This window comes from Malania oleifera, chromosome 2 (genome assembly GCF_029873635.1).
Source record: "Malania oleifera isolate guangnan ecotype guangnan chromosome 2, ASM2987363v1, whole genome shotgun sequence".
Classification (NCBI taxonomy): Eukaryota; Viridiplantae; Streptophyta; class Magnoliopsida; order Santalales; family Ximeniaceae; genus Malania; species Malania oleifera.
The window spans coordinates 23,266,024-23,278,949 of NC_080418.1; the positions used below are offsets into that span (position 1 = coordinate 23,266,024).

The 12,926-nt window shown below is 36.5% G+C and overlaps 1 protein-coding gene across 1 annotated transcript in view; it reads left to right on the plus strand.

Annotated features, from left to right (window-relative positions):
* LOC131149844 (tRNA ligase 1-like) overlaps positions 1 to 12,926 on the plus strand; it is a 160,916-nt gene that overhangs the window by 10,156 nt on the left and 137,834 nt on the right. The window contains exons 6-7 of the mRNA XM_058100609.1: positions 1,574 to 1,652; positions 10,795 to 10,918. Of these exons, the coding sequence (XP_057956592.1) occupies positions 1,574 to 1,652; positions 10,795 to 10,918 (203 nt within the window). The remainder of the gene's footprint in view (positions 1 to 1,573; positions 1,653 to 10,794; positions 10,919 to 12,926) is intronic.

A 12,926-nucleotide genomic window follows, 5' to 3' on the forward strand; every position in this document is an offset into this window, starting at 1 on the left:
ACATAAGAGACTTCAATCACCTTAGCTCACTCATAGTATGAGCCATAGCATGGAATTTTGCTACAGCATGAAATCTCGCTCAAGCAGTTTGTTTTTTTGCTGCTCCAGGTAACATTACCTCCTACAAATGTACAGTATCCAGTGATTGGCTTATTAGCAGAGCAGCAGAGCCAACCCAATCTGCATCAGGATATCCCCTGATCTCACAGTTTATATTACAAAGGTATTTCAAACCTTTGCGCCCTAGAGATGGTGTGAAATTCTACCAACAACATCTGGCTGTTTGAGTTTTTCCATAAGTTGACTTTCCACCTCCATGACAAATGATGTTTTTGTTCTAGTGATAGTGAAGTAGATCAACTTTCCAACCAACTATGTATGTGACTTGTCAATGTGTCTTTAAAGTCACACCCATAGAAAGTCGAAACTAATGTATTATGAACAAAAATCAAAGGCCTTATTTAGATTCAATCTACCTTGATCATCATCAATGCTGGAACCTTGTCTTTCTCCAATAGTAAATGCAACAGATTGATTGTATGCAGGGACCTTCCAACTCAAAAATGCAATTGCAGATCTTATGGAGAGAACAATTGCCTTCCTTTAGAATAGTCAGCACCAAAATGAAGGCGTGCACCTTTTTTTCGTTTTGAGTTTTTTTTTCTTCCATCTTTTTCTCCAAACTCTTTTAGTCAAACCTATAATATTGACATGGCTATTCTGTTTTCTATAATCCACATGTTGTGTTATGATTCATCAATAAATCTGACATGGTGCATCCAGGTTGGCAATGTGTGGTAAATTCCAATGGTTGATGCTAATTGTGGTCATATATTTAGAGATGCAATTACTAAAATTTAAAATCATGGACCAAATTGGCAGAAACCCCAAACTACACGGGCGTAAAGTGAATTTTCATCCTTTTGAAAATTATGAGTATCGAGTGTCCTATAATAATGGTGGCAGAAGTTGCCAACTAATGCAGCTTTTCAATAAAAGGAAGCACACAAGTAAAACTGAAAGCTGAGTTCATCCAATGCATTTGAACGGAGTGATCCCACGTAAGAAAATGCCTTTCAAAGTGAGCTGAATTTCTAATATTAGGTACATGTTCAAATTTCGCCCTCCCTGCTTCCTGCCCAAAGAATTCAGAGATGACATCAGTCACTTTAAGTGTTCTATATATGTGTGTGTTTTTGTGCGCTTGCGCTTATGTGTGTGTGTGTATATATATAAAATACATTATTTTTTCATTGTATTTACATTGTTTATTCATTTACCTTTAAATATGCATCACTCTTTATTATATATGCATATCACTGCTGCAAGATCTTTGTATGTTTTATCAATTAATTACTAGTGTATGGTGCTACTTACTATAGAATGTTCCTCTTTAATGTGAAAGTTATCGTGTTTTGGTTATGCATGTGTTTATTTGCATCTACTGGTTTATGCTTTAAATAGTTTCAAGTACATTGTCAAGACATTTTGGATTTCAATTGCTCAATGCATTATTGTGAAATTTTCTGTTAACTGCCCAATAAAACAATCTGATTGTTGACTGTTCATTCAGAGAAATCACATGTGCATATCAATGGAGCTGGTAACTGCCGTGCTGAGAGACTCTGGACAGCGTCCCCAAGAAGATTATGGTGGAGTATTAGTTTTGAAAATCTGACAATATATGCAATGGAAGAAAGTTTATTTATTTTTAAATTTTTTTTTTAAATTTTAAATTTTTTTCTGAAGATTTAAAAGGAATATTTATTAAATTAAAATGGCTGAAGACCCTGAGGTTTCACAGATTGAAAAAGTAAATAGAGCTTAAAAAAAAAATGTGCAGCCACTTGTTTGCACTACAAAAGTGCATTATAACGGATTATGTGTTTCAAAGAAATGAGTGTTCAACTCAAAATCAGTCTGTGAGGGTGATTTGTACTTTGATCTTGGTTGTCTAAAAACTATCAAACCTCAACCAAGTTAAGTGCCAAACTCCTAATTTTTGATAGCTCAAGTCTTGTTACAACTTACCACCTCATTGCTGCCATTTCTGCTTCCATTCACTGCCACTGAGATGCTGCTACCACCACCAACTATGATGCCGCTGCTGGTATTGCTTGGCTGCTTACCTCTTCTATCTTTGCAATCATCCCTTCTCATATCATTGCGACAAGCACAACTATGTTATACTTATTTTTTCATGCTAACAGCCGACCTTTTCCACAACTGGAGTCATTGAAAATGCAACCACCTTTACTCCTGCACTATTCCTTGTTGCAACTGAAGAAAAACTACCATTATCACTTGCTATTACTGCCTTCACCACCATTGTATCACTGTTGCCATACCCTTGCTGCCAGCCTACCACTGCCATCTTGATCAACCATTGACACCACTTACTCTAAGATTTCCTTTATTCCATTATATGCCACTACTGCCACCACTAAATCATGATCACTGTCACAACCCCAACTCTTGCCACTACTACCGCAAAAGTTGCTAGATGCTATCAATACAGTCTATACAGATGCTCTGGTCACTGCCATGACCTGCATTCCACTTTCCATGCAGTTTTGTGAGCAGAATTGTATGTTGCTTCTTATTCATATGTTGTTATTTAGATCACTGTCACAACCCCAACTCTTGCCACTACTGCAACCAAAGTTGCTAGATGCCATCAATACAGTTTATACAGATGCTCTGGTCACTGCCACGACCTGCACTCCACTTTCCATGCAGTCTTGTGAACAGAATTGTATGTTGCTTCATATTCGTATGTTGTTATTTAGATGAGAATGAACTGCATGTTGCTTGTGATTCATAATTTGTTATTTGATCAAAGATATGATTTTACCTTTACTAAAGGTCATTTTAATTGGCTAGTTTAATTTTATCATATGTATGTATACGAAAAGTCATTGATAGAATTATTTTTAGGGCAAAAGACACCATCTCCCCCAAGGATTGGCAAAAATACAATGACCTCCCTTGAGGTTTCAAAATTCTAGAAACCTCCCTTGAGGATTTAAAAATCTCAGGGACCTCTCCTGAGGTTTTTCAAAAAGACACAAACCTCTCCTTGTATTTTGCAAAAAGAAAAGCTTTTTTAGGGGAGGTATTTGTCTTTTTGGCAAACCTCAAGGGAGGTTTGTGATATTTTTAAAGCCTCAGGGGAGTTTTGTGGCATTTTTGAAACCTTAGGGGAGGTCTCTATCTTTTTTCCAAACCTCAGAGGAGGCGAGTATAGTTTGCCTTTATTTTTATAACTTATGTAATTTATTAAGATAATCAATTCTATAGGTTCATAATCCTTTTCAATTACAAAATAAGTTCTATTGCCACAATGTTAGTATGTACATGGGCTCAATTGGAATTTCAAAAGTTGAAGTTGGGTAGAGTGTCAGTCTAGTACTGTGATGCCCCGATTTTTGTACCATTTTTTTTTTCAATAAATAGAACATATTAATCAAACATTGGCCACGTCAAATATTCTGATACCACTTCAACACAACCCGACCCGAACTGGGTACCGGGTAAACGGTAAATCTCATATACACAAACCTAAAAGTGGAAGTCAATATATACAAATCATCCATAATACAAATAACCAGAGTTCTAACCATCTGTATATATATACATGTCTAAACACATTCCCAAAAATCAACAAAATACTCTAGGGGAATCATACATCCCTAGTTCATAACACTCACCCTATCTATTAGGGTACCAACTCCCTTCTATCTCTGAGCTCAATCTACTCGTCTGTCACGGTTTCTTGAAATATTTAGATATTTGGGTGAGAAACCTCTTAGTAAGACGAAATAAATTATTTACAATGTGTGATAGTATGAATTTCGTTATATCATGATATACTCATTTAAGTGATTCTAACATTTGAGAAAGAGCTCCATTATGTACTCATAATTATATAGATATAAAACATAATCTTTTATAACTTTTAATTCCATTTCTCAAACTCATACACATGCAATCAATATTTATTAGCGAAAGTCCCCGAGGATAGGGGAGATTACACATTTACACGCTCATACATGTAGCGCCCCTCTGCTCTGATATCGTTTGTAACTTTGCCCGATTAACTCGGGTGCAGCTACAACTGATACTTATCAGGGCGCTCACCTTACTTAGTAAGCTCTCGAGCGGAGAGTTTACTTCGCCCTAATTATTTATGTAATTAAACTCACACTCTTTCATTTCTAATATTCATTTTTGAATAGCTTTCATAAGCTTTTCTTTCCCATTTTCATTCTCACAATCTAGCCCATGAGTGTTCACAGTAACCCATCCATGTGCCATTTGTAACTCATGGCTGCTCTGAGGATATTCACCACGGCATGCTCCCCCCCATGGTCAGGATTGTATGGCCCGAAGGCTGGATCTAAACCGCGGTTGGCCTATTTGGTTAGATCAAAATAAGGAATCATTACTTGTCTGTAGTATGATTGGCCTGCCCACGCCTGGTTCGGACACCAGGTGGCAAAACTACCCTTCTCACTGGCTCAATCAACTGCCATGCCACACTCTCCACGAGACTGTGTGGTTGCACTTATCATCCCATTAGCAACGGTACTGTGCTTTTAGAAATACTCCAGTCCATCAGGGTTCTCATTTTCACATTTTCATATTCACATTTCAATATTCAAAATTCAGTATTCACATTGCATTATTCACATTGCGGTATTCACATTTCGGTATGTTGGTACATTTCATCATATTAACAATATTTTCATCATTTTCTGTGCACATTCCATTCTCATAATAGTATATATCTCATTTCACGTATTTCAACATTTCACAATTAAACATTTCTGTACCAATATATCTTTCTATCACATATATCATTCTTTCAATGAAAACACACCTGTATCTCATATTTTTATCATATCACTGTAAAAATATATCTGTATAACGTATATCATCATTTCCCAGTAAAAATGTGTATGTTTCACATTTCATCAATTCTATATAAAATATTTCGATATAATCATATCATAATCGCATTTCAATCACATTCCCAGTATTAAGCAAACATTTCATATTTCCTCATGCCACACAGTTTTTCACTAGATATTCATAATATACTAATCACCGTGAACATATCATATTTTCATTTTCACATATTTATTCAACCAGTAATTAAAAAAAAAAAAAACTGTTATAATTTATTTCCCTTACCTGGTTTATTGAGAGGCCTACTAAAATACCCAATCCCACGCCCGCGGCGTACAAAACTGAAAACCTTGAAATTCACATTTTCCTCAAATCAATCAATTCAATTCCCAGAATAATAATTATTTTAATATTTCTTAGGCCCACGCACTCCCATTAACTGGTTAAATTCTAAAAACCCGGGTTTGATCCACTTCCCATATTTAAATTTAATTTCTAACATATTAAAAATACCAATAGGATCAAATCCCTGCCGTTAATCTAATTCAAAAATATTCCCAAAAATCTAATTTAATCAAATCCTTGAAATTTAATTTAATTCCAAAATATTCCCCAAAATGCTATAATCAAATACTCCAATTTAATAATCCCATATTATAATCTAACCGGTTGAATTTCTAAAATAATTAACATAATTTGTGCTCATCACCTTAGCCTTGGAGCGGTGCTTAGGACCCCAAATCAAAAATATGCTCCGGCTAACATGACGAAGATCGAACGTAGGACCCTGTGGTGGTGTCCGATCGTCAATTTGGCTGGAGATTTGAGGAAAAATTGAGGAGAGAGTGAGAGTTTACCTTACCCTAGGAGTGGTGCCTACGTTGCTTCTATGACAAATCCACTTCGGTTAAAATATCAGTGGCGGAGAATGGAACCCAGGGTATCTTTTGTTTTTCGATCGGTTTCTGTTTGGCCAAGGAAATCGAGGAGAGAGAGAAGATGAGGAGAGAGAGAAACATGAGAGATGCCGAGAGAGAGAGACGAAGTAGAGAGATGGTGAGAGAGAATGGGGGGTTCTTCTGTTCTGAAATTTCAATTGAAATTTCCTGAAACTTCTTTGAAGCTTCGGGTTACCACTTATGTATATATATTATATATATATATATATATATATAATATTATATTATTATATTATATTATTAATAAATAATAATTAATTAATTAATTAATTAATATTGTTATTATTATTATTATTATTATTATTATTATTATTGTTTTTTTTAAATCACTACATCCTTAATAATTATTTTTGGGGCGTTACAAGTACAGTTAGTGGTTATGGGGAGTAGAACTATAAGGATGGTGATGGAGTTGAGAATAAAGATTGGGATGATTGATTAGATGAGGAGAGTGAATTTGAAAGTGCCTTCGGGTGTGATAAGGGATTGTTGCTTGAGGAAATTAATATTGCTCTAATTTGGATTCATATTTGGACAATGTTTGATATGTGTTTAATACTCTGAAAAACTAGTATTAGGTTCATTTTTTTTTTAATGATGATGGGCTTAATCTCGATGTGTTGGTGGTTGGGTTAAAAAGGAGTATGAAAATGTTATCACAGAGGATTATCTTTTACCAATTTCCTTTTTGCCACTGAGGTGGAAGCAAGTGATAGAGATAATGAAGCTCAAGGTTTTCTGAATATGACAGGCTTGCGATTGAGTGCTCCAGGAGGCACGAAGTAAGATGGGATTGTGGCAAGGGTAAAAAAAAGAAAGGAGGCTGAGAGTTGGATAATTTAAAGTGCTCTATGAATTATGATAGGAGTGATTAGGAATTTTTTTTAGTAAATTGTCATACTTTTTTGGTTTTGGTTTATTTTCTGTTTTAACTTTGAGGAATTCTTATCCTCATTTAGTTTGTACCCTAATGCCCAAAAGGGATTGTGAAGTTAAAGTCAAAGATTTTAGACCAATTAGCTTAGTCACAAGTGCATGTAAGATTTTGACTAAGGTGTTATCTAAGAGATCGACTATGGTTTTGGAGGACACTATCTCTCTTAGCCATAGAACTTTTATAGCTGATAGATAGATCCTTAATGTTGCTTTGATAGCTACTGAGGTGGTTGAAGATGCTGGAAAAAGAAGGATCTAGTGCTGAAACTGGATTTTGAAAAAAAGCCTATGACAGGGTGAACTAGAGTTTGTTGGACAAGGTTATGGATAGAAAAGATTTTGGTGTGGGGTGGAGGAAATGAATTAGAGGATGCTTATCTTTTGTGGTCTTCTGTGTTTTAGTTAATGGTGAGGCTAGGCCTTGGTTTCATGCGTCTAGGGGTCTTAGATAGGTGTCACGGTCCCATATTGGATGTGTACTAGGGAGATCTTGGGCTTATAGGGAGGGTTTGGGCTCCAACTATGTGAGGTGCCTTTTATAGGAAAAACCCGTGAGATCTGTGGGCCAAAGCAGACAACATCTCACCAGAGTTGGACCTAGGACTGTTACATTTCAGAGCCTCCCTGGGGGTACTATCATGTGAGTGGATCTACACAGAGGCATAAACCACTTTGATGAGGACGTCAAATATTGGACGAGAGGGTCCGTCACGGACATGGTCTCACATTGGATGTGTACTAGGCAGATCACGCTGACAAGGATGTCCGAAATCGGACGGGAGAGCCTATCATGAACTCATGTTGAATATGTTCTAGGGAAAATCACGCTGACGAGGATGTCAGAGATTGGACGGGAGAGCCTGTCATGGTCCCAAATCGGATGTGTACTAAGGAGATCTTGGGCTTATAAGGAAGGTCTGGTCTCTAACTATGTGAGGCCCCTTTTATTGGGCAAACTTGTGAGGTCAGTAGGCCAAAGCGACAATGTCTCACCAAATTTGGACCCACGACGGTTACAATAGGGGATCCCCTCTCCCCTTTTCTCTTTACTATTGTAGTTGATGGTTTGAGTAGGATGATTGAGCGAGGAGTTGATAGAGGGCTGGCGTAGGGGATTAAGGTAGGAAATGAGTATTGTGTCATTTCACATCTCCAATTTACAGGCGATGCTATTCTCTTCCTCACATATAACATGGGTTGTTTTTCAAATTTGATAACTATCCTTTAGGTTTTTGAGGAAGCTTCTGGTTTGAAGATTTAATGTTGACCCTTTTGTTAGGCTTGTAGGTTGTGCGGTTTTAAATTGGCCGATTATATATTTAGGTGTTCCCTTAGGTGGTAATCTTTATGCTGATTCTTTCTGGGATCCTATTTTTGAGGGAGTGGCTAGGAGTCTGGATGGGTGGGAAGAAATGTTTTTCACCTTAGGGGTTGGATTACTCTTAACTATGCATGTCTTTCTTCCCTTCTGTTGTACTACCTTTCTCATTTTAAAAACCTGTGAGAGTGGCGTGCAAGCTTGAGAAATTAATGAGGGATTTCTTGTGGTCGAGTGGGGGAGAGAGTCAAAAGAGTTCACCTTGTAGGTTGGAGACTCTGTGTAGGTTATAAGGGATGGGAGATTTGGGTCTTGGTAATTTGGTATCCAAAAACATTTCCTTGGTGGGAAATGGTTATGGCGCTTTTCTTTAGAATCTAATTCTCTTTGGCATAAGGTAATTCGTAGTAGATTTGGTCTACTACAGCATAGGTGGGATGCTAAAGTTGGGGTTAACATTACTCATGCGAGTCCTTGGAAGTTTTTGTATCTCAGATTTATGATTATTTCTTTCCTAAAATCCAGTACATGGTGGGTATTGGGGAGCAAATTCGTTTCTGGGAGGACCTTTGGATTGGGGACATTCTGTTGGCTATTGCTTTTCCCTGTATTTATCAAGTCTCTATTCTTCATGATTCCCCTATTTCTGTTTTTTTTTTTTTGGCAAGGGGATAGCCTCGCTTGGAATTTCCATTTTGGGAGAAATCTCAACTATTGAGAGATTGATGAGTTGGCTCCTCTTACCAGTTTGCTTGATTCTCTTAATGTTAATTTGGGAAATGATAAAAGAGTTGGGAGTTGGATCCTTCTGGGGATTTCTCTTGTAAATCTTTTTTTCTCTTTTTTGACTTGCAACCCTATTGAGGATCCTTTTGGTTTGTACTATTTGATTTGTAAAGCTAAAGCTCTCTAAAAAATAAAAGCTTTTATTTGAACTGTGGTACTTGATAAATTAATACTAATGATGTGCTTCAGAAAAGAAGGCCTAATAAGGCCCTATCACTGGATGTTTGTGTCCTTTGTTTGAGTATGGGGAGACTTGCTCACATTTGTTTCTTCATTGCCTTTTACTTGGGTTGTCTGGAATAAATTATTTGGTATATGTGGTGAAGACTGGATCTGTCCCTCCACTTTGAACACTTTTTGCTCTATTACTTTTAGAGGTTTTGGAAAAGGGAACGATAGTAAAGCCTTGTGGAGATGCATTATTATGGCTGTTATTTGGTGTGTTTGGTTGGAGAGAAATGCCAGAATTTTCAAAAAGGTGGTCACAGCTAATAATTTGGTTTGGAGTAGAGTGGTTTATCTTGCGTCATTGTGGGTGTTGGCTGATGACTGTTTTCGTCATGTTCTCTGGGTGACCTGGAGCAGGGCTGGTTGGCTCTGCTTCATTGACTTGGCTTTCAGATTATGATGATCTTCTGGTGTTTTTTTTTGTTTTTTGTCTAAAAGGAGGATTTCTTATGCTCTCGCTTTCATTTTTCTTTTCCACTTTTTTCTTTTGTTGTACATTCTTATCTCTTCTAATAAATTTCTTTGTTTATCAAAAACAAAAAAGTTCGCACCTTGTTCTCTTTGTTTCTCTCTAAATTCATTTTCTTTTGCTAGAAAAAAATAACAAGGAGAAGAACTTTGAATGTCTGAACTTGCATCCAATGAGTATCAAAACCATTCAAACCTCCAAATCTGTTTGTGCTGATAGAGATGTTCTCCTTCCTATTCGGGAAGACCTCTCTATTCTCCTCCCTCTCCTTGAGTCCATCTTTCTGATTGTCATAATGCTCCATTTTCTAGTTTTTATTTTTAATTTTTAATTTTTGGATGAGGATATTGTTTCTTGGAAATCTCCATTCTAAGAGGAATTTGAAAGAGATAAAACCTGACGATCTTAGCTCAATGTTAAATGTTCTTTATGCTTTCTGGTTCTTTAGTAAATGATAGGGCCTGATCTTTAGATGGTTCTGGATTTTTTTTCTTGCATATCCTTTTTGCCACTTAATTAATGGTTCTAAAATGTTGATCCTTTTCTGTAAATGTGGTCCCTTTCAAACTCAAGGCTTTTAATTGGTTTGTATTTCTTAATAGTATTAATATGAATGGTTTGTTGCGGAAGAGATGAACTATTAACCTTTATCACCAGATGTGTGTGATCTTTGTTATCACAGCTGAGACTCTGTTGCTCCTTTTCTTGATGTTTGTGGAATAAGCTGTTTTAGATTGGAGCGTTTGTTTTTTTTGGCTTCTTAATTTTAAATGCATTGGTTCTTGTAAGGAATCAAAGGTTCTTTGGAAGTGTGCAACAATTTCAGTTCTGTGGTTTATTTTATTAGAGTGCAATGCTAGAAATTGGAGTTGAGTGGTTCCTCTTGGATTGTTACAGGATAGAATTGCATTTTTTACCCACAGCTTTGGTGTTTTTAGGGAGTGCATGGAAACATTTGTTTTCTTATATTCACAATTATGCTTTTGAGACAGTCTTAATTGTGTAATTATGTTATAGTGAGTCTTTACTGAAACTCTAAGGTGTTTATCAAACATTTATTTCATATTCATTTTTTTTGGGGATGAAACTGACTTAGCATGTTGTGTTTTACAATGTTACGCAGTGACTCTTTGGTTTGATCTTTTCACATAATGCCTGAAGTGCTTGTGCTGTGCTGCTTTGAACAGTTGTGGTGACGGCGGTTACAGAATTGGACAATGGAGAACCAAAATTTTATTCAACCCCTGATATAATTGCTTTTTGTCAGCAATGGCGCTTACCAGCAAATCATGTTTGGTGGTTCTCAACTAGGTAATGATCTTGGATCTTTGAAATCTTGTTATGATGTAATTTGTTATTTTTTATCATTAAAAGATAAATCCATCATAAGGCACCAAGAGGCACCAGCAAATACAAAGATTGCTCACATGACAAAAAGTCTACAAGGTCTAAAAAATTAGGAGATTGATTTTTAGATTTATTTTTTCATGGTGGAAAATTTGAGATTTTTTAAAAAAAATTTAAGACCATTTATTTTTATTAAATTTTCTTGATATAAGTGTTGAATTTATATGTGAAAGAGGTTTTTACCTGAACCTAATTGAATAAATGATACATTTTCTTCAAGTTTGAGGCTAACCATAATCTCAGAATCTCAAGCAGAGATATGGAGTTGATGAAATTTAGAGCACACTTAGAAGCAAGTGAGTTGCAGAAAAAGAGAGTTCTTGAAAGTTGGTGGAGAGAACTTGAGGGCTAGAACCTGTGAAGTTTCTGGGTAAGAAGCAAGTTTTTATCTTTAATGGTTTACCCATCTTGGCATCACCCAAAATAAGCTCCCGCTTTCTTATCCAGGAGTTCCCAAGGCCGGGCTTTCCTTTCCACTTAACTAGAAATCAAAAGTGAGCGTCAATTTTTCTTTGATTTCTCACACCTTATTGGTTCTTTCCCACAAATTCTCCTTTAAAGGTGGCAATTCTGGGAAATTTCCCTTTTAAGAACTCATCTTTATGACCAGAATTCATAGCCCAAATTCTCAGTTTGATCCTCTCTAAACTTGGATTGTTGATCAGATTTTTTTTGGCTCGTATTGTGGATTTACTTTGAGCTTGATGAACATCCTGGACATTTCAAGCATTTTTGGCCTCTGAAACTTGTTCTTGCTTTTGTTCCACTCTTTATTTGACTTTGGCTCCAGCAATCACTTCGTCAATTTCTTGTACAATATGCTGATTGTCAAAAGCCTTGTTATTGTATCCATTCATGGGAAGTGTCGAGATTAGTGACACACCTTGGTTTTGTTGTAACACTGTTTGTATCTTTGTGACATTGACATGTACCAAGAGCTTCATCTGCCATGATTTTTACTTGAGGAAGCACTTGATGGCTCTATCAAGCTCTTCTCATTTTGAATGACATTTTGGATTGTTAATCAAAACTGCTAGTCTGCATTCCATCCTTCTCCTTTTTTGCTCACATGAGCATCATTCATGGGCTCTAAAACTAGCTTCATAAAGTCACCATTTTGACATAGGAGTGGGTGTGGTTATGCTCATCATGAACAACTATCTGTTCATTTTGCAAGGATGACCAACTAGAATATGGCATGTGTCCATTGGTATGACATCACACAAAGCAGATTCTTTATAAGAGTTTCCAATTGAAAATTGATTTCGCACTTTGTTCCCTTGTCACATATGCATACTTTTATTGTACCAAAGAATGCGAAAACATTGCGGGTGTTCCACCAGTTCAAGCTTCAATTTTTTCACTACTACTTCAGTGTGCAGATTGTTGCCACTCTCACTAACTTACAAAGCTTTCCTTGTGCTGTGTATCTTGTTCCTAAAATGAGTCTTTTGCAGCTACTTGTCTTTCATCTGAACCATTCCACAGTCTGTAATTTCCTTTTCTTTACTGATGCTGCAACATTACCAAAATTATTATTTTTTATAATCAAAGAAACACATTAGAGAAGGAACGGAAGAACACAGAGAAAAGTTGAAAAAGAATGCAGGGAGAATAAAATTTCCTCCCAAAACACAAGGAAAGAGCATGAAAAAACCCCCCAAAAAAATAAAGCTTTATTGGAGCAGAGCAGACCTATCCTGCTGTAAATCTGCCGTAGCTATATCCCAAAAGAAGCCATTTGCTGAACAAAATGACTCAAGAAACACCATTTTATTCCATAGAAAATTGAGAGAAGTGGCCGCACTCTAAAAAATTATGGCATTTCTCCCCATCCAAATACACTAAATGACGGCCATACTCAAGCACTGTCACAAAGCCTCTGTCTCCTTCCCCTTCCTAATCCCCCTAA